We start from the raw sequence: 23,322 nt of genomic DNA, 5'->3' as shown, positions 1-23,322 counted from the left end.
TCTTTTTTTTAACTCTTTATCTCTCTAGTCTAAATTGTTTTTTATTTATTTATTTTGAAGCAGCAGCTCAAACCAGGCTCAAAGAACATCAAGGCTATGCCAGACGCACCAGATTCCCATTGAAATCTTCAAACACAATCATCAAGACAATTGGATCATTTGTTATATTTTAACCAGAATGGACATTGACAGTAAACCATACAAATATAATTTTGTTTGACCAGTCCACAGCTTCCAGAATGCTACTGTGTTGTTTTATTGTTTTTAGCTTGTTTCACACTTCAATAAACACAGGTGGTTTCTATTCACAGTTGTCCATGTGAAACAATCGGGGAAACAATGCTCTTCTTAGCTCAAATCTATTCCACTTTTGTTATATAGCCTTGACTGCATTCACAAATCACAGGCTTAGTCCCACCTCCTAATCTTTATTATTCGATCCCCTATCCATTCCTGGACTTCCTGTATTCTCCTCATTCCAGTAAGGACGATCGAAGCATATTCATCGAAACGTTGAGAAACTCAACAGTTCTTCAGAACTAACAGTGTACCGCAATTGTATATCAACATAGCCTTAATTATTTATAGTTTTAAATGTGTTTTGCGGAACAAGTTTGAACAAAAATGACGACAAACGATCAACTCAACATAAGACAGGGGCTCAGTGGGAGTAGTAACCCGAATCCGTACAGTGAGTTTACGGAATTTTCAAGAAATCAAATCAAAGAATACAATACAATTTTTAAAAAGTAAGTATTTCATTCAGTTTACGTTTGAGGATCACCGTTATTCAAGTCTGTATAATTAAAACGTTTTTTTAAGTAAAAATAATTATGATGTAGAATTAGAAAAATTGAAAAAAAAATCTACTATAAATTCTTCTTCGATTGAAAGAACTGCGACTTAATCAATAATATTAAAAACACGGAGGAACATGGTTTTTGATTTGTGTTTTTCTTTATTAAAAGGTATGATGTTGACAATAATGAATACATTGACCAGATGGAGTTAAAGCTGATGATGGAGAATCTAGGAGTTCCTCAGACTCACACGTCACTGAAAGCGATGATACGTGAAGTGGACGAAGATCTCGATGGCATGATAAGCTTCAGAGAAGTAAATCGTTTACCAGGGCGGGGTGGGGACCAAAAATGCATAACGTTAGGCTGCGTTCACATTGTAGAAAGTTGTTAAATAAAATGGAAAATCATTATGCAGAATTGAACGGCGCCGTCTTCCGTTTGGTGAAAGACAAAGTCTTAACATAGGCCTACATTTTTTTTTCTTTTAAGTTCCTGTTAATATATAGGAAGGCTGCAGCTGGTGAGTTGAAAGAAGGCAGTGGATTGCATGATTTGGCGAAATTGACAGACCTAAATGAGAGTGGTGACGTGTCTCAGTAATAAGGTAGGTCAGTACCATCATTATTATATTTCAAAAGGCAATTAATCCTATCTGTAAAGTTTCTCGCTTCCTCTAACCACATTTATTGTAGTTCCCCCTTTCTACACGGTCCTTCAATTCATCGTCCTTTAAATTCCAAGCCATAAATACATTTCTATCTTCGCAATCATATCAAGCATATTAGGCCTATGGCTCCTTCGTAATATTTTTCATCATCAAACTAAACTGAGTTTGGTTCCTTTGGACGCAGAGCAAGGACGTCACAGAAGCGCGCAACAAGTTATTTGACCAATGGACGCGCTGGGTCATCAAACTTCCTTGTGATGTGCTACGTTGCGAACCAAGTGAACATCTTTTACAGTAAACAAATCTATTTAAAATTGACCATAATGTCAAACGTATTCAAGGGCGTAGGCTGGGGTGAGGTAATTGTTGTGGTGATGCGGCAATGTTTCCTTTTCTGCCTAATACCTACGTGAAAAGTGACAGATGTCAGCAACGAGCCTCATCTTTTAATACTTCTACTGCAGGCCATTGATTGATTCTCTTTTTAATTACAGTTTACGTAGAATTAAATTCACATCAGTAGGCCTCTGTGATCACTGCACGTTGAGGAGACAGAACATTTCCGAAGAACAAGAAAAAAAAAGAGATGCAGAAGAATCTAGTCCAGTGCTTTCAAAGTACTGTACAATAATTAATAAACAATAGAATAGTACAAGTAAATAAATAGATAGAAGTAGGCCTACCATGCTGAATTGGCTTTAGAAATGACTAACGTTTTAGTTTTCATCACTTGATATTGCTATTGATAATACCCCACCCCCACTCCCTAACAACCCCACCCCATGATTACTACTTTAAAGGCACATTTCAAGACAATACAAAGTATAGTGTTGGGAAAATCATTGAAAAAGATATAGCAGGATTTCTGAACTGTCTTTCTTCAAAATTCTTGAGTCCAAATTGTTTTAATTTCGATCTTCTGAATCAAACAAAGATTCTGCGTATTATGATAATTATTGTTACATAAATAACAGACATTTGTATATTGTTATAATAATCCAATCAATATTATGATTAATTAAGTTAATACCAGCATAATGGACTCCATTAATTAATATAAGACCTATATTTATTATTATAACCAGCGAAATCATTACACACTGTATTTTGTCTTATTATGTATCTGTTTAGCTTGATGCCCGCCGCACACTCATTTTTCTATGACGCACAATGCAAGAATAATAAGCGCAAGAAAAGTGATTTGACCAATAGCAAGCGAGGTATCACACAAGCACGAGTTCGAATAATCTATCGCTTGTGATTGGTCAAAAGTGCGCTTCCGTCGTTGCGTTTGCGTCAGTTAATCGAACACTTCATCCTGTGTCTTCTTTAAAGTAGGCCAGCTAGGCCTACAAAACTATAAAAAAATCTTAATATTGTAAATTAAATTATAGAACAACTATTCGTTTAATCTTGGTTAATGAATATTCATTAATGAATATTTATAGTTTAATCTAAAGTTGCATTCTTCGTCATTAGAATGAGACCACTGTTTCACACCGATTTGATTAGCCAACATTATGTACTACGTTGCTCATTTATTTTTCGGATACTCTAGTTGATATATAATTTAAATTACAAGATCACATTTTTTTTAGTTTACTGTCAGAAAGAAGTTCGGCATACCCCGTATCCTTGATTCACAGATTTGTGTTGAATTATTAATATAGTTAATAACTTATTACTATTATTTCTCGGAGAGTTCGGCAGGGTTCATTATTTAACAGGGAGTTTATATCCTTTTTCTGGTTAAAAGTACACTCTAACACAAATGTATCAACGTGACAAGTGCAAAGATACTCTTCTTTAAACCCTACATACATTTTAAACGGAAATTATCACAGAATAACTACAATGTCATTGTTTTAACTTAAATTAAATTAGCTGAACTTTGACCTATAAAATGGAACTTCCTGGTAGTAGCGCGCGCAATCATGTTAGATCGTGCTTCACGGAAGTAAGTAAGCAAAACAACACAACGAGAGAGGTGGTCGATAAAATCAACCTGTTTGAGTGGATATAACAACGCAATTGTACAAGGCGGAAGTATTACAATAATTGAGTTCTATTCTGCAAAAGAATCACTTTATTTTGTAGCTCATAGTTTTAACGTATATTGTTGAGTTTGTTTGAACAAAAACTAAAATTATGGCGACAAACGAACTAGCAGAAAAACTAGCCAGACGGGATGCGATCAATGAAGGCCAGGAGGTCCCAGCGAACAAGACAGGCCCGTGGAATCCGTACACGGAGTTTAAAGAGTTTTCACGGAAACAAATCAAGGAATACGAGAAAATGTTTAAAAAGTAGGTGGTTTGTTTTACGCTCTGTACTTTGGTAGCTTGAGTAATAGTGATACCCGGAATGTCAACTCTTGAATATAAATCGATAAATGTCGGAATTAGAAATGCAAATGAAAGATTTAAAAAAACTATCCTGCAATCGGGCCTACACGTTTTTCTATTATTGCAAGTAAACTACCTTTTTGTAGATAATATTATTACTATGACCATTTAATTGTAAGTATTAATCTATTATTAAACTAAATCTCTATGCATTAGCAACACATGTTACTGTCAGTGTACTGAAGTATGCTTAATTAATACTAAATAAAAAGGACAAAAGCGATTACTGGAGCATAACATTTTCAGTCCCTAGATATAGGCCTAATTTATGAAACTATTTCATTTTTTAAATTAAATTTTATTTAATTTATTTTTTTGTTTAATCATGGACCTATAAATTAGTAAATTAGGTCCATAGTTTAATAGATTTTTAGTTTTAATTTATAATTTTTCCATGAATTTTTCATAGAGGGGACAAGCCTTCATTGTAATTTTTACACAAAAATAAAATATTGGAAAAACACACTTGGTCTGATCTCAATTTATTTATTTATTATGCGTAATTTACCTTCAGAATCAATCATAGACACTGTTGCAACATTTTATGTTAAAATATCGTGGGGAAACCCCCTTATGATTTATTTAAATTGTTGCATGGATTATTGAGTATAACAAAAAATATATACAAAAACAATGTACTAGTACTCCCATTAATAATATATAAAATTAATTGAATGATAAATTGTGATCTGTGATAGTGACAATTTATGTAACAAAAACATAGGGAAAGTCCCTTATCATGTTATATACTTATCTTGTGGTTTCACCAAGTATTCAATGGGTATTTAATATATCATGTTCAAGATTAAACTTTTGGTATTGACATTAAAAAGATAACAGTATCCAACTCCATTGTACTTGTCTTTATTTTTCCCTTTTATTAAATAAAGGTACTTCCTCATTCCTTTATGATTGAGTGATTTTTTGGTTAATAGAAAAAAAAACCTTATTCCTGGGATTATTATTTCAGCATGTATTTGTTGTTTTTCTGTGATTGTGTTTCCTTGTTATATCCCAAGAGTTGTCATTTGAGAATAAACTTAAAATCAAGTTCTGAGTTCGCCTTGCCAAGATAGGAACTCGTAACAGTCCTTTGATCTTATGTTTGGCTGCTACAAATACCAACAGTACTGTACTATGTACATATCCTCCGCGGCGCACGCTTGTCTGTTAAGGGGCGTGGAACTGATCGTGTCACAACCACAGGTAAACCCTTTGATCTCCAGAGCTCAGCATCCTGTTAGTAGCCTACTACTAGTACTACTAACTCAATTGAATAAATAGTCAATTCCAATTTATGCTGGTACAGTGGTTCTTGCACAATAAAATATTTAGAATAGTGTCTTTTGTGAATACCATTGTTACAGTATTCAATACAACTGTAAACATTGTATTATATATTAAGTTCAATGGATGACCCTACTCTGATGCAATCGTACTAAACATGGAATAATGATCAGTACATTAATTTTAGAAGGACTCGAACCCACAACTTCCACTAGCCTCAGGGCGTTTATACCACCAAGCTTGTTGCTAATCGTATATCCCGGATGACTGGAAATATTGTGCCAATACCGAAAATAAACCCCCCTCGCTGTGTCCAAACCGATCTCCGACCCATTTCGTTAATATCTGTAGCTGCAAAAATTGTAGAGAGCTTAATTGGTAGTCTTGTTTGGGACCAGCTGAAAGACAAACTATCAAACAACCAATTTGGTAGCTCAAAGGGGGTCTCAACAACTGACGCCCTCATCTCATCATTGCATCACTGGTACCAAGCCACTGATGATGGTGAGGAAGTACGTGCTCTCCTATTGGATTTTAGCAAAGCGTATGATATGATTGACCACCACATTTTAATTAGAAAGTTAAAGAACATAGGTATCGACGAAGTTCTTGTAGCATGGATTCAAGCTTTTCTTGCAGATAGAAAACACAGAGTGAAATTGAAGAATGTCTTCTCACCGTGGCTAAAACCAAACGGAGGAATCCCACAAGGATCATGGCTTGGTCCAATCCTGTTTGTTGCCTTCATTGATGACCTCCAGGTCGATCTGCCGCTTATGAAATATATGGACGATACCACCTTTTACCAAAGATATAATAAGAACTCCGAGTGCAAAATTCAAGATAGTATGAACAGTATATTTAAATGGTGCGAAGAAAATGGTATGAAACTGAATGAGAAAAAATCGGTTGAACTGCGCATTACATGTAAGAGAACACCAACTGAGTTTGACCCAATCACTGTGAATGGATCTGAAGTCAAGTGTGTTGTGCATGCAAAGTTACTAGGTGTCAATCTTGACCGTAAATTGTCGTGGCAGACGCATGTTGACTGTTTAACTAAGCGCGTTGTACCAAGGTTGTTTTTTCTTAAGCAACTCAAGAGGTCTGGCCTAGATAGACTGGAACTGCTCCGATACTATCAAGCAGTGATACGACCAGTTCTCGAATATGCCTGTGCTGTTTGGTCCCCGAGTTTATCCAAAGCACAATCTGACCAAATCGAACATGTCCAAAGAAGAGCGTGTAACATAATATGCCCCGATGGTACCTCGTATGCTGATACCCGCAGATACCTTAACATCATCACTCTATCTGAACGCCGCGAGAAGTTGTCAAGAAAATTCTTTGATAAAATGAAAAAAGAAGATCATATATTACACTCTCTCTTACCTAAACCTCCCACACACAACCATCAGCTCCGGCGCGTTAGATCGTTCACCCTCCCCAAAGTCCGGACACAACGCACAAAAAACTTCATTACTTTCCACGGAGTTTTCAATAATTGGTGAATGATCAGTAACTGAGTTATGATAAGCAAATTGTGAACCTCTATTGGTTTGTGTTACTGGATGTACTATGATGGCCATTGAAAGACTGATTTGTGGACTATGATATATTTTAGTATTTCTTGTTTGGACTGTGTTATACTATGTGTTTACATATTTACTATTATATTTATGTCAACTTCATCACTGCTTGATGCAATAAAAGGAAATATATAAATAAATAAATAAATAATGACTACTGTTAAATTCCAGCCCATTAAGATTTACTTGCAATATGCGTAGTAAGGTGGTCCAGGTCGTATTAGATTGTTGCAAATCGAAAACAAAGTGTAAAAATAGGTTGATGATCAAAAATAATAATTTTTTAAATATACAGTGTACGTAGAATTGACATGTTCATTGAACGTCTGTTTAAGGGACCCATACAGAAGACCTTGCTTAAACTGACTTTTTATTATTTTATTTTATTTTATTAATTTTGGCAAACACAGTTATACAGACATAAATACAAACAATTAGCTAGAGGCCAACAGCTTCTGTCGCCAATTAGGCGTGCCACTCCAAAAAATACGGATACTGTATTCCTCATTGTTAACCCTCTGCAGACGTGGCCCGTATCCCATATGGGTTACTTTACTGTCCCAGGATACGAAGCCCGTATATGTCTGTATTTGGAGTGAATGAATTGCACTTTTTGAGCATTTGGTCCACAAAACAAAAGGAATTTTTCGGAAGGCGAGGCCAAAACATTTCAAATAACAATAAAACAATTGCAAAAAATTACAGTCATAGAATTGTTTTTTGCATTTTTTCTAAACCTATTAAAAATACCTTATTTAGCCTCAGTCACTTGGGGTAGAAACCTCACATCTTCAAAGGGTTTAATCACAGTTAGTAAATTCTGTGATATACAGTACAAATCTGCCCCTTGATGTTCATAGTTTTGATTTGTTTTTGTAGATTTTGTTCTACATTTTACAAGGAAAGTAAATGTTTCCTTGTACTTCCTGTCTAATGTCATCGCTCTGTTTCTTGCAGTTTACGACATGTCAGCTGATGATTCATTTTTTCCCTTCAAAATTTCTAAATTTGGAAATGTTGATTTTTGTATAAGTTGCGGGGTAACCACTGTAAGCTCATGACTAAGTTTGATATTAGTTTCACTATTTAAAGTAATTTGCCATAAAAATTTATTTTTGTTAGTAGCCTCAGAGTTTAAAGCTCTTTCACAAAATGTGAGGTGCCCATATATGGACATATATACTACCATATTTGGGCACATCACACTTTTTTTGTCAAACCAGTTTGATAGTGTAGACAGAGCTTTACCTTTTGAAATATTTTTATTTTTCCAGTTTTTTTTTATTTTCTATAAAATTCTTTATTTAGAATTTCTAACACCAGCCTCAATTTGTTTTGTTTTACATTTTATGTTCAATCCTGACCTAGTGCCAGGGTTGTAACCCACAACTCATTAAACTCCACTCCCTAAGCCTCAAATGAGACTTAGTTTATAAGAACGATAAATTCTAAAATAGTTTATCCATCCTGTAATTGGCGAGTTACTCGCTGTTGGATGTGTATGAAATAAAAACAAAATAATTGATCTACAAAATATTGTGGATTAAAACTCTTCAAATTAAACAGTTACTAAAAATAAAAGTTGAGAGCACTCAAAGTGCACAAGACCTCTTTAAAAAGTATTAAGTGTACAGTTACCATAGCAACTAGGTGATCTAGGTCAATTTGATGGGGATGTGAAAATGTCAAATTATCCCTTACACAGAAACAGTTGATATAAAATGAGATGAGATTATATTTTGATTTACCAGTTAGTAATTGAAATTCTAAAGCTCTGTCTATACTATCTTACTTTATGTGACAACAAAATGTGATGCTCATATATGGACATGATGATGTCATATCACTACCATATTTGGGCATATCACTACCTAGACTTGCCCAAGTCTGTATTATCTTTTTTTTAATTTATTTGTTTTTATTTCAACCGCGATTTTTGTCTGAAAATACCAAAATCAAGTAGTATACGTATGAAACGCCATATGTGCCAAAATATTTATCTTTTTACTAATATTAAGACAAAACTCCGTCTGGAACCCAGACTAATCACTACCATATTTGGGCATATCCTACTTTTTTTTGTCAAACTAGTTTGATAGTGTAGACAGAGAGCTTTATACTGTTCAGTGTGTATTTGAGAATCTCCTTAATATTATTATTAGATACAGTCATTTTTTTTCAATCTTAAATGATAGTTTGTTGGTTGCATTTTTTCCAAGGAATTTGAATTTATCTAACAAAAGATGTAAAACAGTCAGTGCTCGGAGGGTCTATATTTTAATGCGATTTATCAAAAATAACATTTTGTTTTTCTGTATTGAAAGGTATGATGTTGGCAACGATAAGTTCATTGACCTGATGGAGCTGAAGATGATGATGGAGAAACTAGGAGCTCCTCAAACTCACATGTCACTTAAAGGAATGATACACGAGGTTGACGAAGATCTCGACTCAAAGATCAACTTCAGAGAAGTATGTACATACATGCCCAAATAATGGTAGTGATGTGCCCAAATAATGGTAGTGATGTGCCCAAATATGGTAGTGATATGCCCAAATATGGTAGTGATATGCCCAAATATGGTAGTGATATGCCCAAATATGGTAGTGATATGCCCAAATATGGTAGTGATATGTATGTATATGGGCACATCACATTTTTTTTTTGTCACAAAGTTTGTTAGTGTAGACCTTAGAGTAAGTTTGATTTGAATTTTGGAAAGGTTGTGCAGTAAAGATTATATTGAATGCTACTTTACTACTTTTTATGTGTTCTTTAATTTATTTTAAAATATATAACATAACTCGTTTTCTTTTAAGTTTCTGTTAATATTCAGGAAGGCTGCAGCGGGTGAGTTGGACGCAGATAGTGGATTGTGTGAGTTGGCGAAATTGACGGAGATCGACGTAGACGAGAGTGGGGTATCTGGTGCTAAGGACTTCTTTGAAGCAAAGGTCAGTCAGAGTTCATCAACGTAGTGTTCTAAATTTACATAATGAATATATTGCAGCGCGAAAATTTAAACAATTTCCTTTATTTTTAATGTTTCAGATCCATCAAATAACAGCATCCGATAAATTTGAGAAGGAAATCCGGGAAGAACAAGAAGAAAGAAAACGGGAACAAGAAGAGTCAAAAATAAGGAAGCAGGCTTTCAAAGAAAAACAAAATGCTTTCAAAGTACAATAAACAGTGTGTCAAGTCAGGTCAAATGACATGCTTGAATGAGTGTATTGATATGCTTCACTGAGCATTTATTCATGCATATCTAATTTGATAAATTTGAATATGTTTGGATGAAGACAGTTTGTATAAATATTATGTAAAGAAAAAAAGGGTAGTCCACGAAGAGTTTTATATGGTTAACAGTATTTTGATAAGACAAGTTCATCATAATATATTTTTCTATGATCATAAATAAACAAAATCAAAATCTGTATAATAATTCAGGACCAATGACCTAGCTGCTCCAGTTTTATTTAGAAAAGTTGATCGGTCATTTAAGAAAGACCAAATATTATTTCTACAAAAATAAACTATATTTCAGACTATAGTATATGCAATTACTGTTTCATCATTTCATTTTAAAATGTGCCTTTAAACTTTTTCAGTATTTAAATTTTTTCAACTAAATTATGTTAAATTGAAGTTTCATGGTTAAATTATTTTTACGTACGATAATTTAAAATATTGTTAGGTTTTTCTTATAAATAAGCCTGCACATAAAAATATAAGTATAGCTATAAATGTATTAATATGCAAATATAAACTGCATTGTGGTGTTCATGTATTATTTGTCTTTCCCCAATCTGTACCTGGTTACGTTACCTGGTTACGTTACCTGGTTACGTTACCTGGTTACGTTACCTGGTTACGTTACCTGGTTACGTTACCTGGTTACGTTACCTGGTTACGTTACCTGGTTACGTTACCTGGTTACGTTACCTGGTTACGTTACCTGGTTACGTTACCTGAGGATACAACACTGGTCTTATAGGCCTACTAAAGCAAACCATTTCTGTGGGATTATTGTATGGCCTTTGACATGGAGAAATATTGTTGAATTTATATATATTTCATATTGAGATAGACTAGTTATTATCTTGTCTGATAAAGGTACAGTACATAACATTTATACCCAAAAATGAAAATTAATCATTTTTAAATATTTAATTTTGTTATAGTTTAGTTGCATGAAGTATTAATGGAAACCATATTTTATATGTATTATATGTCTTGTTGTCTGATGTTTAACTTTATCTATGTATTAACTAAATGAGATAGTAATTTCCTGAGCAGGACTGTACTGGATGTGGTCTGCTAATATTGCTACTCCTTCCGATCAGAGATGGAAGTACTGATGATGAAGAAAGTTTATGTGATGCTGACTATTGATACGCCCCCAAGACCTGAACAATTTTAGACTTTTAATGAGAAGTTATACAATATTGTAAAATTATTTTTGTTACACTATGACAATCAAATGGACCAGGGATTTGCTTAAGCATATTTTTTTGTTTTTCTGTTTTTCAACCTCTTGTTCTTGTTCGAAGAATAAATATATAAAATAAAGAAATTACATAAAACATAAACATATTTTGGGTTTAATGATAAATTCTTTGTTTCGTCTCAAATTTTGTATCATTTAGTTTCTTGTGAACAATTTTTATTTTGCTTCATTTTAATATGTTTGTTGAACCTGAAATCAAGTTTGTTAATCTGAAATAAAATAAATGTACTCGCATGCCTGATAAACAAAAATGTCAGTCTGGCGCCCTCTCTATAATCAGTACACCAACTACCTGCCACCGCCTGCGTGATAAAGAAGAATTTCAGTCTAGCGCCCTCTCTCAATTTTAAGGAAATGCGAGTCTTTCCTAAAAATGTCTAATAAAAAACCTTGTATGTAATCTTATAAATTTAAATAAAAAAATGAAAAAATCGTTTGTTAAAATTGTATTGAAGCTTAAAGTACTGTATTAAAATCTTAATTATTTATTTAATGTTAAAGCTACCGCCACTCGGGCAATTTAAGCTTCGGTCGTCTGTTTCATTGACTTTTGACCAATCAGATCACTGGAATGTTTTATGAAAAAAAAGTCCGGCTAATTTTCAGATTCTTTCTTCATGCAAATTAGACATTAAAGTGAGTAATTTACTTTACCTTTCATAAGCTCAGCGATAGACATAATATACATCAGACACGAAGATCACAGAATTAGTTTATGTAGGCATGTATTATGTCAATTATGTATTAACTTTAGGAGGCTATTTGCCGGGGCTATTTGCTAGGCCACTTCCTTTTGATTTTGAGTCATACTATGTTCACATGAGACAGACCAGTCAATCTTGGTATAGTTTTCCCAAGTAGGCCTAGAAATAAAAAAATGTTTTTGATGGATATAAATTTAGTTTTTTTGATTTCATACGCATCCAACAGCGAGTAACTTGCCTCTTTTCAAAGTTTTTACGGTAGGCCTAACGTTGTGGAGAATGAAACTGTCTTAGTCAGGTGTTTATAAGTATGGCAGCAGTGGCATATCCAAAAACATCTTTTCTTTTTCAAATGGTTAAGTTATCTAGAAGAAGGCCTGTATTATTATTATTTCTTTTTATTGTGTAGCCTCTCCTAGAGAGCCCAGTTATGATCAGTGGCTGTGTGTTTACTAGTACATCAGGGTACCCAGTAAACCTCCTACTGGGTTCTTTAAAGTGCACACGAGCTATGTGTGTATACTGGACCAAAGAATATATATTCTTTGACTAGACCTACGGTTTATAGTCCTTATCCGAGAAGAATCTGTCTACCACCAGAACCATGGAGCAAGTGAGCCTCAAACACTTACTGATGTTATGGCTACGTAATTACAAATTACGTAGCAGCCGCCATTTTGTTTTCATACTCCTCCATTTTCTTGATTTCATTTCCAATTTTTTTTATTTCATCCTTCATTTTGTTAGTTGAATCATGCACATATTCCACACTTTTTTCTAGATCTTTGACAGTTGTTTTCAGTTTGGTAAGCCTTTTGTTGTAGTTTTTTTGATTTTCTAGGACTTTATCTAGTTTACCATTAAGTTGTTCTCATAGCCTACCTAGTTGATCGGCAAGCGTTTCCCCCTCTCGCCATCATGCAGTCTTCTTTTAGTTAGGGTATACAACTTTTTAAAAATAGTAGAGTTTGTTGGCTATATATTACCTTTAGTCTGAATGCTCAGATTTGTAATTACGGTTCCACTGTCTTAACCTTAACGTCCAGTACACCATCACTACATATGAATAATAACCATTCATAAAAAGACTTTGATCCAAACATTTGATTTAATAAATTTTAATATTCTTTTAAATGATTAATAAAAGAGTATATATATATACATATTTACACTAAATACAAGTACTGTTGGTACACATGGATCATTATTTGGATACTACATCAAAGGCATTAAAACAATTACAACAAAACTCATGTCTTTTTACCAATTCATTACATTTTTGATTTTTTTCTTAATATTATCAACTAAAATTATTACTGACAACAAAAAAGAAACCTGTGGTAGGTTAGTTTCTTCAGTTTTTATGAAACTACAAAAAAACTTGTTTTACCAGTTTATGGCATTTATTGATGCAATATACAATATTTCTTAATATTATCAACTAATAATTATGACAGAAAACAAATAAAGAAAACCTGTGGTGGGGTTAAAATTTGTTCAGTTTTAAAATTGATAAATGAAAACAAATTTACTTTTTTTTAAATGAACACTAAACAAAATTGTATTAAATATACAGTAAATTATAACCAGTCATTTTCAGTTTGATCAGAAATAACTAAACAAAATAATCTGTTAGACAGATCAATAGAACAAATAAGATTGTGATATGAATGAAATACAGTAAATATTCAATTCCCATGTCATTATACAACTCTTTACATAATTATTTTAATTTTTAAGTATATTTTTAAAGGTATAAATGTTTAGTAGTAGAACATATAATTTGGAAATTTATCCATAGGAAATCCTAGTAAGAAAACTATTTATAACCTGAAAGGGGTTTATTAAATTGTAGTACTACAACACCATTAGAATCGAATACTGTTTTTTTTTAAACCAACCTCTATTCAAATGAATACAGAATTATTGTAAAGATATTACTCAGCTAGACAAAATGTTAATATTACTGAATATGAGAACCGCACAAATCAAACATGATAGTACAGCACTTAAATCAATTACTATACATTAGTTCTTAGAAGTTAAGCTCTGTCTACACTATCAAACTTTATGCGACAAACAAATGTGATGTGCACATGGGCACATCACAATTTTTTTGTCAAACTAGTTTGATAGTGTGGATAGAGCTTTAGAATAGATTGCACCATACTTTGTGGATCTGTTCACAAAGTACATTAGTTTAGACATAACTATGGCAGTATATTAATAGTGAGCGAGTTTCAAAATAAGACAGTATGAATAAGACCCTCAATAATGCGTCATCTCTAAAGGCTTGAAGTATCACTCATCAGTGTATACAGTATTTCATAACCTTCACTAAATTATGATGAAAATACGAGAAAATATCTAGCCTGTATCACAGTATTATTGATTTACATAATGTATGTACAATGTAAGCATGATACAGTATATCAGTGTTGCCGCAACAGGCAGATTACAGTATATCAGTGTTGCCGCAACAGGCAGTCCAATATTTGTTTTCATTTCAAGCCGTCTACACTATCAAATGAAATATGACTGTCGTATTTGGGCAATACACTTTTTTGTGAAACTAGTTTGATAGTGTAGACAGAGCTTAAGTCTGTGCTTGTATACATTTTAGGTTAATGTCAAGACTGATTAGGAAGCAACAATAAAAACGTTTTTTAATGTTAGAGGAATTATAAGCAGAAAACTGCAATCAAACATGTATACACTTTTTTACATTGTACAATGTTAAAAATACCAATTATATTTTAATCATATGCCCTTTTTGTATACATTTCATGTACAGTACAATACTTTATTCATTTGTTATTTTTTAATATTATAATATCCATTTCTATACCATATTCCCTATGAAGTAAATATACTCTGTCCCATACTTTCTCATATATATCATCAACCCACTAGTAGTATTAGTAACCAGTGTCCATTCTTCATATATCCAAAACCAATTTGGTTGCATAGTTAAATGACATCGTTCTTAAACTGGGTCATTCCATGGTTCAATGCAAACTGGCAGTCTTTTGAATTATGAACACGTAATTAGCGCCATTTACGAATGACCTTTCACTTGAACTATTTCAAGTCTGAATAGTTTATAAACTATTTAAAATGCGATTTGTTCATTGTTCAGTAACCACTTATAAATCATAGGCTACATATCACATTGATCACCAGTTGGTCAACAGTTGACTTGAACTAAGAACACGACCCAGAAGTTTATGTATGTTTAACGTTATCATTAATGTTACATGTGTCGTCCATGTGAGATACCATTTAACGAACCATCTACCTGATATAAATGTTATATGCATCCTCCATTATGGTTATAATTCATGTTATATGCATCCTCCATTATGATTAATTCATGTCACATTTGTCAACTCCACAGTATTCATGTTATTACAAGTGTCTTCATAAGATCATGTGAAATCTTGTCAAAAATCTTTCAAATTTAAAATCTTGCACTGATAACATTATTAAAACATTTTGATTGCACCTTTCCTTTCATCGTTGAGCGATTTAACTTGCGTTGTTTTAAGGTTTAAACCAATCATGAGTTAAGAAGGTAGACGATTGATTCGTATGTCACCATGAGAATAGCAGTGTTTGGAATTTGACGCACGAGGTGCGTTGTGAGTCCGGAGTACAGGGCTCTAGCGCCCTCTTCATGCGCAACTGTTCTTAATGTTTGAAAAAATCCTCGGTATTTATCGCCACCTTCTCGTAATCTTGTTCTTGCGACTTCTGCAAATGTTTAGGAAAAAAAAAGAATTAGCAAATATTTCTTCAGTGTGTGAATATAAATTATACTACATCAACCAATTAATATTAAAATAAGGACTGTATATCAGATAATGTTTTTGAAAAATACGACCACAGTAAAATAGAACCTCTATTAAGGGGTGGACAACATAATAAGGAAGTAATGGAGGAAACATGCTACAAGGGGTGAAAGATGGTACTTAGTTACTAAATTAAAGTGGGTGTTTGCCTAAAATGATCAATCAATCATAAAACTGTATTAAAATCTTACCATGTGGGTATGCAAGTATTGAAGCGCTCGACTTAGAAACTGCTGCTGCCCCCATAAAACTTACAAAGTCCTTGAATGTTTTATTGTCATAATCGGTCTTGCCGTCTCGTAGCCACACTTTGATCTGTTCGTAAATCATGAAATGGATAGCGGTTTCCGAGATGCCTGCGTAGGAAGCGGTTACGCCGCGGTAGAATCCCCGCACACCTTCTGTCTTGTACACTTTCTTGATGATAGATCCTGCTGAGACTTTGCTGCCTTCTTTTGTTCTATTTTGAAAGAAAACCATTAAACTGAAAAATCTGATATCATAAAATAATACTCTTACCGAGCTTGTACAAAAATCATTAGTCCTCCTACTGTATATTAATTGTTCAATAAACTTTGAACCAAGCTTCCTGTCAAATTCAAAACGACGAGATCGTACGTAACATGCCCTTTGAAAACATATTTATTCTATTGGTACGTTGATTTACATTGTTTAGGAATTTTAAAGCTCTGTCTACACTATCAAATTAGTTTGACAAAAACAGTGGCAGTGATATGACTTCATCGTGTCCATTTTTTTGTCAAACTAATTTGAGACTGTAGACAGAGCTTAAGTATGTGCTTTTACATTCATGTATATCTCCTTTCATGTTTTTGATTTGTGATTTTTCTGTTCAGGGCATTGAGTATGTAAATGCATTATATAAGAATATATACCTTATCTAACTGGATAGTATATCAACAAACCATCTCTTCAGTCTAAAGGTGTACTTAACAGTTGTTCTACTGGCCTGGCTTAATTTTGACCTTGGACCAACCTATGAATATAACCTAGCCTGCCACTATATCCATAACTTATTTGCACCCACCCTAGGATTTTTGTAGCTACATCCCCGATTGTCATTTTTGAAAATTTCATTCAAAATTTATCCATGATTTTGTTTACAAAATTTCATCAGTGATTTCATAATGAAAACATAGTATAGCTATTTTTAGAAAGTCATCACTTAGTCATTTTAAGAATCACATGCATGAGTAGTTTTGCAAGAAATAACCTTATTTACCCCATATACTGTAGCTTTTGTAATTTCAATGAATATCTTTTTGTTCCATTGTTTGGGATTTATCCTGCAATAGCAATCGGGAATTTCATCAGAACCCATACAATGTTTGCAATTTCAATTGATACTTTTTTCCTATTGTTTAGGGTTGAGACTGCAATAGTAATCTGGAATTTCAACCGACAATATTACTAGCTTTAGCTTTCTTAGTAATTGTTCTCACAGTGCCAAAAAATGTATAGTAGACAATAGATCGAATCAACGGGAAGTTGGTAACTTTTGCTTTTTAACTAATCAGTATTTTATTTAGAAAATATTTATTTTCAGCACGATCCTACATCTTTAATATCCCGTCAATAACACAAATACAGCACATGTATTAGAATATTCTTATTTTAAGCACGATCCTACATTCTACTATCCCGACAAGTACAGCATATGGTCCAAGTAATAAATATATTTTATTTTAGGGTGATTAAGGGATGCATTACATTAGGGGTAAAACAGGGGATGTGTTAGGGTACAACTATTGTTAGTAAGAAGGGATGCATTACATTAGGGGTAAAACAGGGGATGTGTTAGGGTACAACTATTGTTAGTAAGAAGGGATGCATTACATTAGGGGTAAAACAGGGGATGTGTTAGGGTACAACTATTGTTAGTAAGAAGGGATGCATTACATTAGGGGTAAAACAGGGGATGTGTTAGGGTACAACTATTGTTAGTAAGAAGGGATGCATTACATTAGGGGTAAAACAGGGGATGTGTTAGGGTACAACTATTGTTAGTAAGAAGGGATGCATTACATTAGGGGTAAAACAGGGGATGTGTTAGGGTACAACTATTGTTAGTAAGAAGGGATGCATTACATTAGGGGTAAAACAGGGGATGTGTTAGGGTACAACTATTGTTAGTAAGAATAATATGAAGGGAAATATTACAATATGATAAGAGAGTACACAGTATTGAGTGACATTGATAAAGGTACAAGGGTTATAACTTGTTTGACTAATGATAGACCTTGATGAAAATAAGTCGGCCAACGCAAGATAATATTTTACATTGTACTAAATAACATGTTATTGTGTTCCGCTATAACTTAACAATGACAAAAAAAAGTTTTAAAATTGTTATCATGTAAATATTTATCATCCTTAACTGTGATATTAACTGTCACATGATAAAAATGGATTTCTTGATATAAATAAAAATGAATTTCTTGATATTTATAGGGCAATTATAATTAGTTGGTGAGGAAGTATTACTGTTAATATGTATAACCAAAGCTTGATTATAATCCCACCCAATAACAAGACTCCATTGTTATTGTAAATCTATTAACTATGGAATCCGAGCATAATCCCACCTCCTATTTGTGCCAAGTTTGTTCCAAGGCCTCATGGATGCTTTGTTAATATAGAAATACTGCTTGCATCATTGAGGATTTGAGGCATGATGTGGTATATCTAATGCAATGTATTATTTATTCACCCTAAGCTGTGTCACCCATCTTTGGTGGTTACACCTCAATGTCTATACACATCCACAGAACACCTTCTGTGCATGCATGATTATTTTCCACACATCACTACAGTTGTATAGGTCGACAAATTTAAATCGAAATTAGATCAAGGCATTCTATGCTAATGAGGTCAATTAAAAAAAAAAGAGGTTGATTTCATCAGAAACACTTTCATATTTTGAAGCAAAACAACAGAATATTGGAATATCAACTCACGACTTATCAAGTTGTAGTCTTGTTTTCACAAACCAGATTGGATTTGTTAAAGTACTGGCTGTAAACCCTGAAGAAATAATAAAAGTCATTAATTAAACATGTATTATTTAATTAATTTATTGATTAATTAAAGATTTATTGTCCTCCAAAAACATGAAAAATGAAGATTAATAAATCAGACTTTAGGCCATTTTGTAATTTTAATAAAGTTATACACTTCTGTATAAAAAAACGATGATTCCACTTATTAAACTTTAGTAAACTAACAGTTGTATGAATACTGTAGATATTATTACTATTAATTAATACTACTAGATAGATAGAATAATAACAGATATTTTTCAGAATCTAATACAGTATTCATTCAGTGTTTTTTTGTGTGGTTTTGTATTTATTTTTACAGAATAAATTAAGAACTTAGGTCAAGTAAGGTGAAGGGTTAAGGTTGACTGACTTTGATGAAGTCATTTAAAACTAGTTAGTTCTAGTTTGTAGTCATTTTAAGATCTTTCCCATCTGCCTTAAGCAACAGTTGCTATAAAGGAAGTTGGGTTTCCTATGAATATAGCATCACAACACAGTTTGTTTTTATTGTATCCTGCGATGCAATGACTAAAGAAACGATGAATAACTGCTTCAGTATTTTGACTGCAATTACCTTAACAAATTGTAAACACTACGTAAAGGTTTACAATTACAGTGGAACCACCCCTCCATTTGGGACAAATAGAAATCACAGATTTATAAAATTTTGCAGAAAATTAATATTAGCTGAATTGCATTTTTGATAACAAACATAATCTACCATTATATTAAAAATGAAAACAAATTATAGAAAATGATACGAAGAGAAAAATAAATAGTCTATGCACATTTTGCCAATAATCGCTCCGATTGGAGAAGTCCTGTTAAGTGCACTATGTCACAAGATGTTCAGCGTTTGTGATGATATAAAAAATAATTAAAATTTAAAAATTATTGCTACAGTAATGAATATCCTACCTGCAAATGCTGCTGAGCACAGGTGTACACCAGGGCTTTCAGGCCGATATCTGGCATTTAAAAATGTTTTTGTCTCACTATACGCGAAGAAATAAATTGCTCTGCAAATACAAATCAAATGTACGCATATTGTAAAGTTTTCAGTAATAAAAAAATAATATGTGTAGATACTGAAAGGACTAACCAGTTAACATTATAATTATAATGGGATACAGTACATTTAATATTAATACCTATGCATTTGCTTAGGAAATGACAAGGGAACAACATTAAAAACATGATGAACACTTAATACTGTTTCATAACCATGATCACTTAAAAGCTCTGTCTAAACTATCAAACTAGTTTGACAAAAAAAATGTGATGTTGTGCCCAAATATGGTTGTGATATGCAAATATGGTAAGTAGTGATATGACATCATTATGTACAAATATGGGCATATTATCACATTTTTTTGTCAAATAAAGTTTGATAGTGTTGACAGAGATTTACAGTCTGTACAGTTAGAATTGTATAAAGGCTGGATTAAAAGGTACTACACTGTATTATCAATAGACTAAGCTAAGATTCAATGTTTGAAGTTAAACAATACAATAGGGCTAAGGTCATCCATTGTAGTCAACTTGACAAGATTAACATTGTTTTCAACATGGGTCATGTGAACATGCTTATTTTTGTCATGAGCCTCACCTTGATGGTGCAACACCAACCAGATTCGGACCCAGCCCTCTGAACAATGCTGATACACCTTCAGTTTTAACAATATTTCTATATAAAAGAAGAAATATGTTAAATTTAAATTGACCATCTTCTTTTACAGAATTCAAGTGAAAGAAATAAAGTAATGTAGTAGTGGAGCTGTAGCTTGGTGGTTAACATTCTTGCTTGCCTTCCAATCCTAAGGTCCAAGGTTCCATCCTGACCTAGTGACAGGGTTGAACTATGACACTTGAAAACAGAGCAACAGCGCTTTTATCAGGACCATTTAAAAAATTACAATTGGGATAAGAGAAAAAAACAAATGTTTTCTATAGACTATGTTTATTTATAGTACATGTCACTATCATAATTATTATTATCAACACTCGAATGTGTCAGGGCAGACTGATACAAATATATACTAATAAACCTAGATGCCCAAATGTAAATATGTATTCATGTTTGTCACATGCAGGGCACATTACCATATGATGGGCTCACTAGTGATGATAGATAAGAATGTAGTGTTTCAAAATATAGCCAGCAATGTCTATGTATGTACCCTCTCCCTTTCCAGATAAAATGTTTTATAATGTAGGTATAGATAGGTTTGGCCTAGACAAAAAATGTATTAGTAGACTAATAATATAGTTATTAGTAGATAGGAAGCTTTCACACGAACATGTAAACATTAACTTTAATTGATGACATCAACATTCTACTCATCATAATGTGGAAAAGACAGGAGACCATGCATCATCAGCATTTTTAGCTAGGCTATCTGTAGGCCATATACCTACCTTATTGCTGATATGAGTCCGATGTTTTTCTTTGTAACATGATGGACGTTGCCATTCGTGGTCAATACAACCTCTTGAGATGACTGGAGCCTTGTCTTTACAACTTCTAGAGGGCACGTGACAATAGCTCCAATGGTACCACCACACCTGAAGAAAAAATATTAATTTCAATTGATTCCAGTTTTTTATATTAATTTGTTAATAGGCTACTTACTACTACACCAGGGAGTTTTAAAAATAAATAATTTATTACTACTAGGCCTATCACATATGGTATAAAAAGGAAATAGGCCTAGGCATTAAAATTGTTATTTATTTAAAAGAGTATTTAAAGTTTAGCCTAAGAAGGCTAATTAATACGCCGTGGTTAGGATTCCGGCACCGGAACCCAACTGCCCAGCGTTAGGGAATCCGACACGCTATTGCGCATGCCCAGAGCGAGGTAATCGGCGACTCTATACTATACCAATTCTTTGACTATACAGCGATGGATCATTTCATAGCTGCGCCACACGGCGAACTAGCCTAGATGCCTACTAATGCGGGATCCACTAATCTAGGCTAGGGCTACCAGTTAGGCGTGACCAGTGGGCCTATTTATTTTGTAATTAAAAAGTGGTTGTTCATTCATATATAAACTTCATATCATTATGAATTATATAATTACATGACTAGTTTTATGATTTTTCATAAAGCATTTAATATACTGTACATAACATGCAATCACAAGTTGATTTGTTGACGGCAGCCACCGCGTGGATGTGAAAAAACTGTTCGGAAATTCGAGGTCGCAACGTTAAAAACAGCATTACGATTCTTAGATAGATACCGATTCTTATTAATATCATTATAATTATTTTAACGCGTGGCGTAGTCGTATTTTAATTATTAATTCATGTATGGCATAGGCCAAGTTTCATCCATCTCTCGCTCGCGCAACGACTCGACTATCTAGGCTACAGTAAATCCCTATAACACTCCGACTCTCGGTGGTGTGGTGTGTGGCACTATTAGTGCAAGCTATAATTCACTTCCCAGAGTTCTGGGCATGCGCAATATCGTGTCGGATTCCCTAACGGTGGGCAGTTGAGTTCCGGTGCCGGAATCCTAACCACGGCGTAATTAATAAGCAAGAGACAGATAGCCTACTAATATCCTTTAGCTAGATACAGTATCTAGGCTAGGCTACAGCCTACAGTCCTGTCTGTCTAGGATATTGTTTCTTTGATTGAGTTGAGGGAAAGGAAATGCGATGGTTGCACGGTTCCGGTACGTACGTAAACGTAGGTATAGGCCTACTGTACTAGCCTAGGCCTAGTAAGTAGTAGAGCCTAGGCCTAGACTTTCTTCTTTTATCATATATCTCTCCTCCTTTTTTTTAGTCTTTACTAAACTATTGAATATTATATTTATGTAGGCCTAGGCCTTAGGCCTACAACCAAATAATATACAATTAAACATTATGTTAAGCCATCCATGAATGGCATCAAGAAGGCCAAATAAATGGTGAAATTCGACCTGCCCTTCATGCATGCTGCCTACTAAACAAACTTACCCTCCCGCAATGAGATGAGTTGTATGGGGTGAAAGCATATTGTTAAACATCCTGAGCAAACACACTTTTTTCTTATTCTAGTCAATTATGTCTATGTAGTATATCTGCAATGTCTCAATTAATCTTGCTATGCAATAATCAAGTCCAAATCATGGTGTATTTATATCAAAACAAACAATTTTCCATTACAACGATCTTCCCACCACACACACCATCTCTACATCGTTTATTTTTATTAAAGAAAAAAACAGGGCTCGTGTTTACATCACGTGGTACAAAATTGTACAGTTTCATTGGTCAACAATTATCAGCGCGTGAAAGTCGGATGGACATTCCCGATTCACGTGAGTAGCTATCGCTGATTGGATATTGGTTAGCCAATGGTATTGCCTAGGTTAAATAAGGTTCTGTTCACATGCTTGATGTGTAATAACGTTGCATTTCTAATTAATTACATCACACACCCTATT

General features: G+C 33.5%; 3 protein-coding genes across 3 annotated transcripts; 2 read left to right on the top strand and 1 right to left on the bottom strand.

Moving 5' to 3' along the window:
* Positions 1 to 624: 624 nt before the first annotated feature.
* LOC140043507 (EF-hand domain-containing protein D2-like) lies at positions 625 to 1,403 on the top strand. The gene is made up of 3 exons (XM_072088031.1): positions 625 to 749; positions 969 to 1,116; positions 1,293 to 1,403. Exons 1-3 carry the CDS (start codon positions 625 to 627, stop codon positions 1,401 to 1,403), a joined length of 384 nt encoding a protein of 127 aa, XP_071944132.1.
* A 2,022-nt stretch (positions 1,404 to 3,425) lies between these two features.
* Positions 3,426 to 11,344, top strand: LOC140044472 (EF-hand domain-containing protein D2-like). Its single transcript, XM_072088992.1, has 4 exons — positions 3,426 to 3,776; positions 9,076 to 9,223; positions 9,572 to 9,706; positions 9,804 to 11,344. The coding sequence occupies exons 1-4, from the start codon at positions 3,619 to 3,621 to the stop codon at positions 9,939 to 9,941; spliced, it is 579 nt and encodes a 192-aa protein (XP_071945093.1). The 5' UTR covers positions 3,426 to 3,618; the 3' UTR covers positions 9,942 to 11,344.
* A 1,772-nt stretch (positions 11,345 to 13,116) lies between these two features.
* LOC140044471 (solute carrier family 25 member 36-like) lies at positions 13,117 to 23,068 on the bottom strand. The gene is made up of 7 exons (XM_072088990.1): positions 22,853 to 23,068; positions 21,298 to 21,444; positions 20,489 to 20,566; positions 19,798 to 19,898; positions 18,796 to 18,862; positions 16,009 to 16,277; positions 13,117 to 15,719 (listed from the first exon to the last, which is right to left on the bottom strand). The coding sequence occupies exons 1-7, from the start codon at positions 22,900 to 22,902 to the stop codon at positions 15,526 to 15,528; spliced, it is 906 nt and encodes a 301-aa protein (XP_071945091.1). The 5' UTR covers positions 22,903 to 23,068; the 3' UTR covers positions 13,117 to 15,525.
* Positions 23,069 to 23,322: the final 254 nt, after the last annotated feature.

Source organism: Antedon mediterranea, chromosome 3 (assembly GCF_964355755.1).
Source record: "Antedon mediterranea chromosome 3, ecAntMedi1.1, whole genome shotgun sequence".
Lineage (NCBI taxonomy): Eukaryota > Metazoa > Echinodermata > Crinoidea > Comatulida > Antedonidae > Antedon > Antedon mediterranea.
Note: the sequence above shows the minus strand (reverse complement) of the source record. Positions and strands in the feature narration are given on the sequence as shown.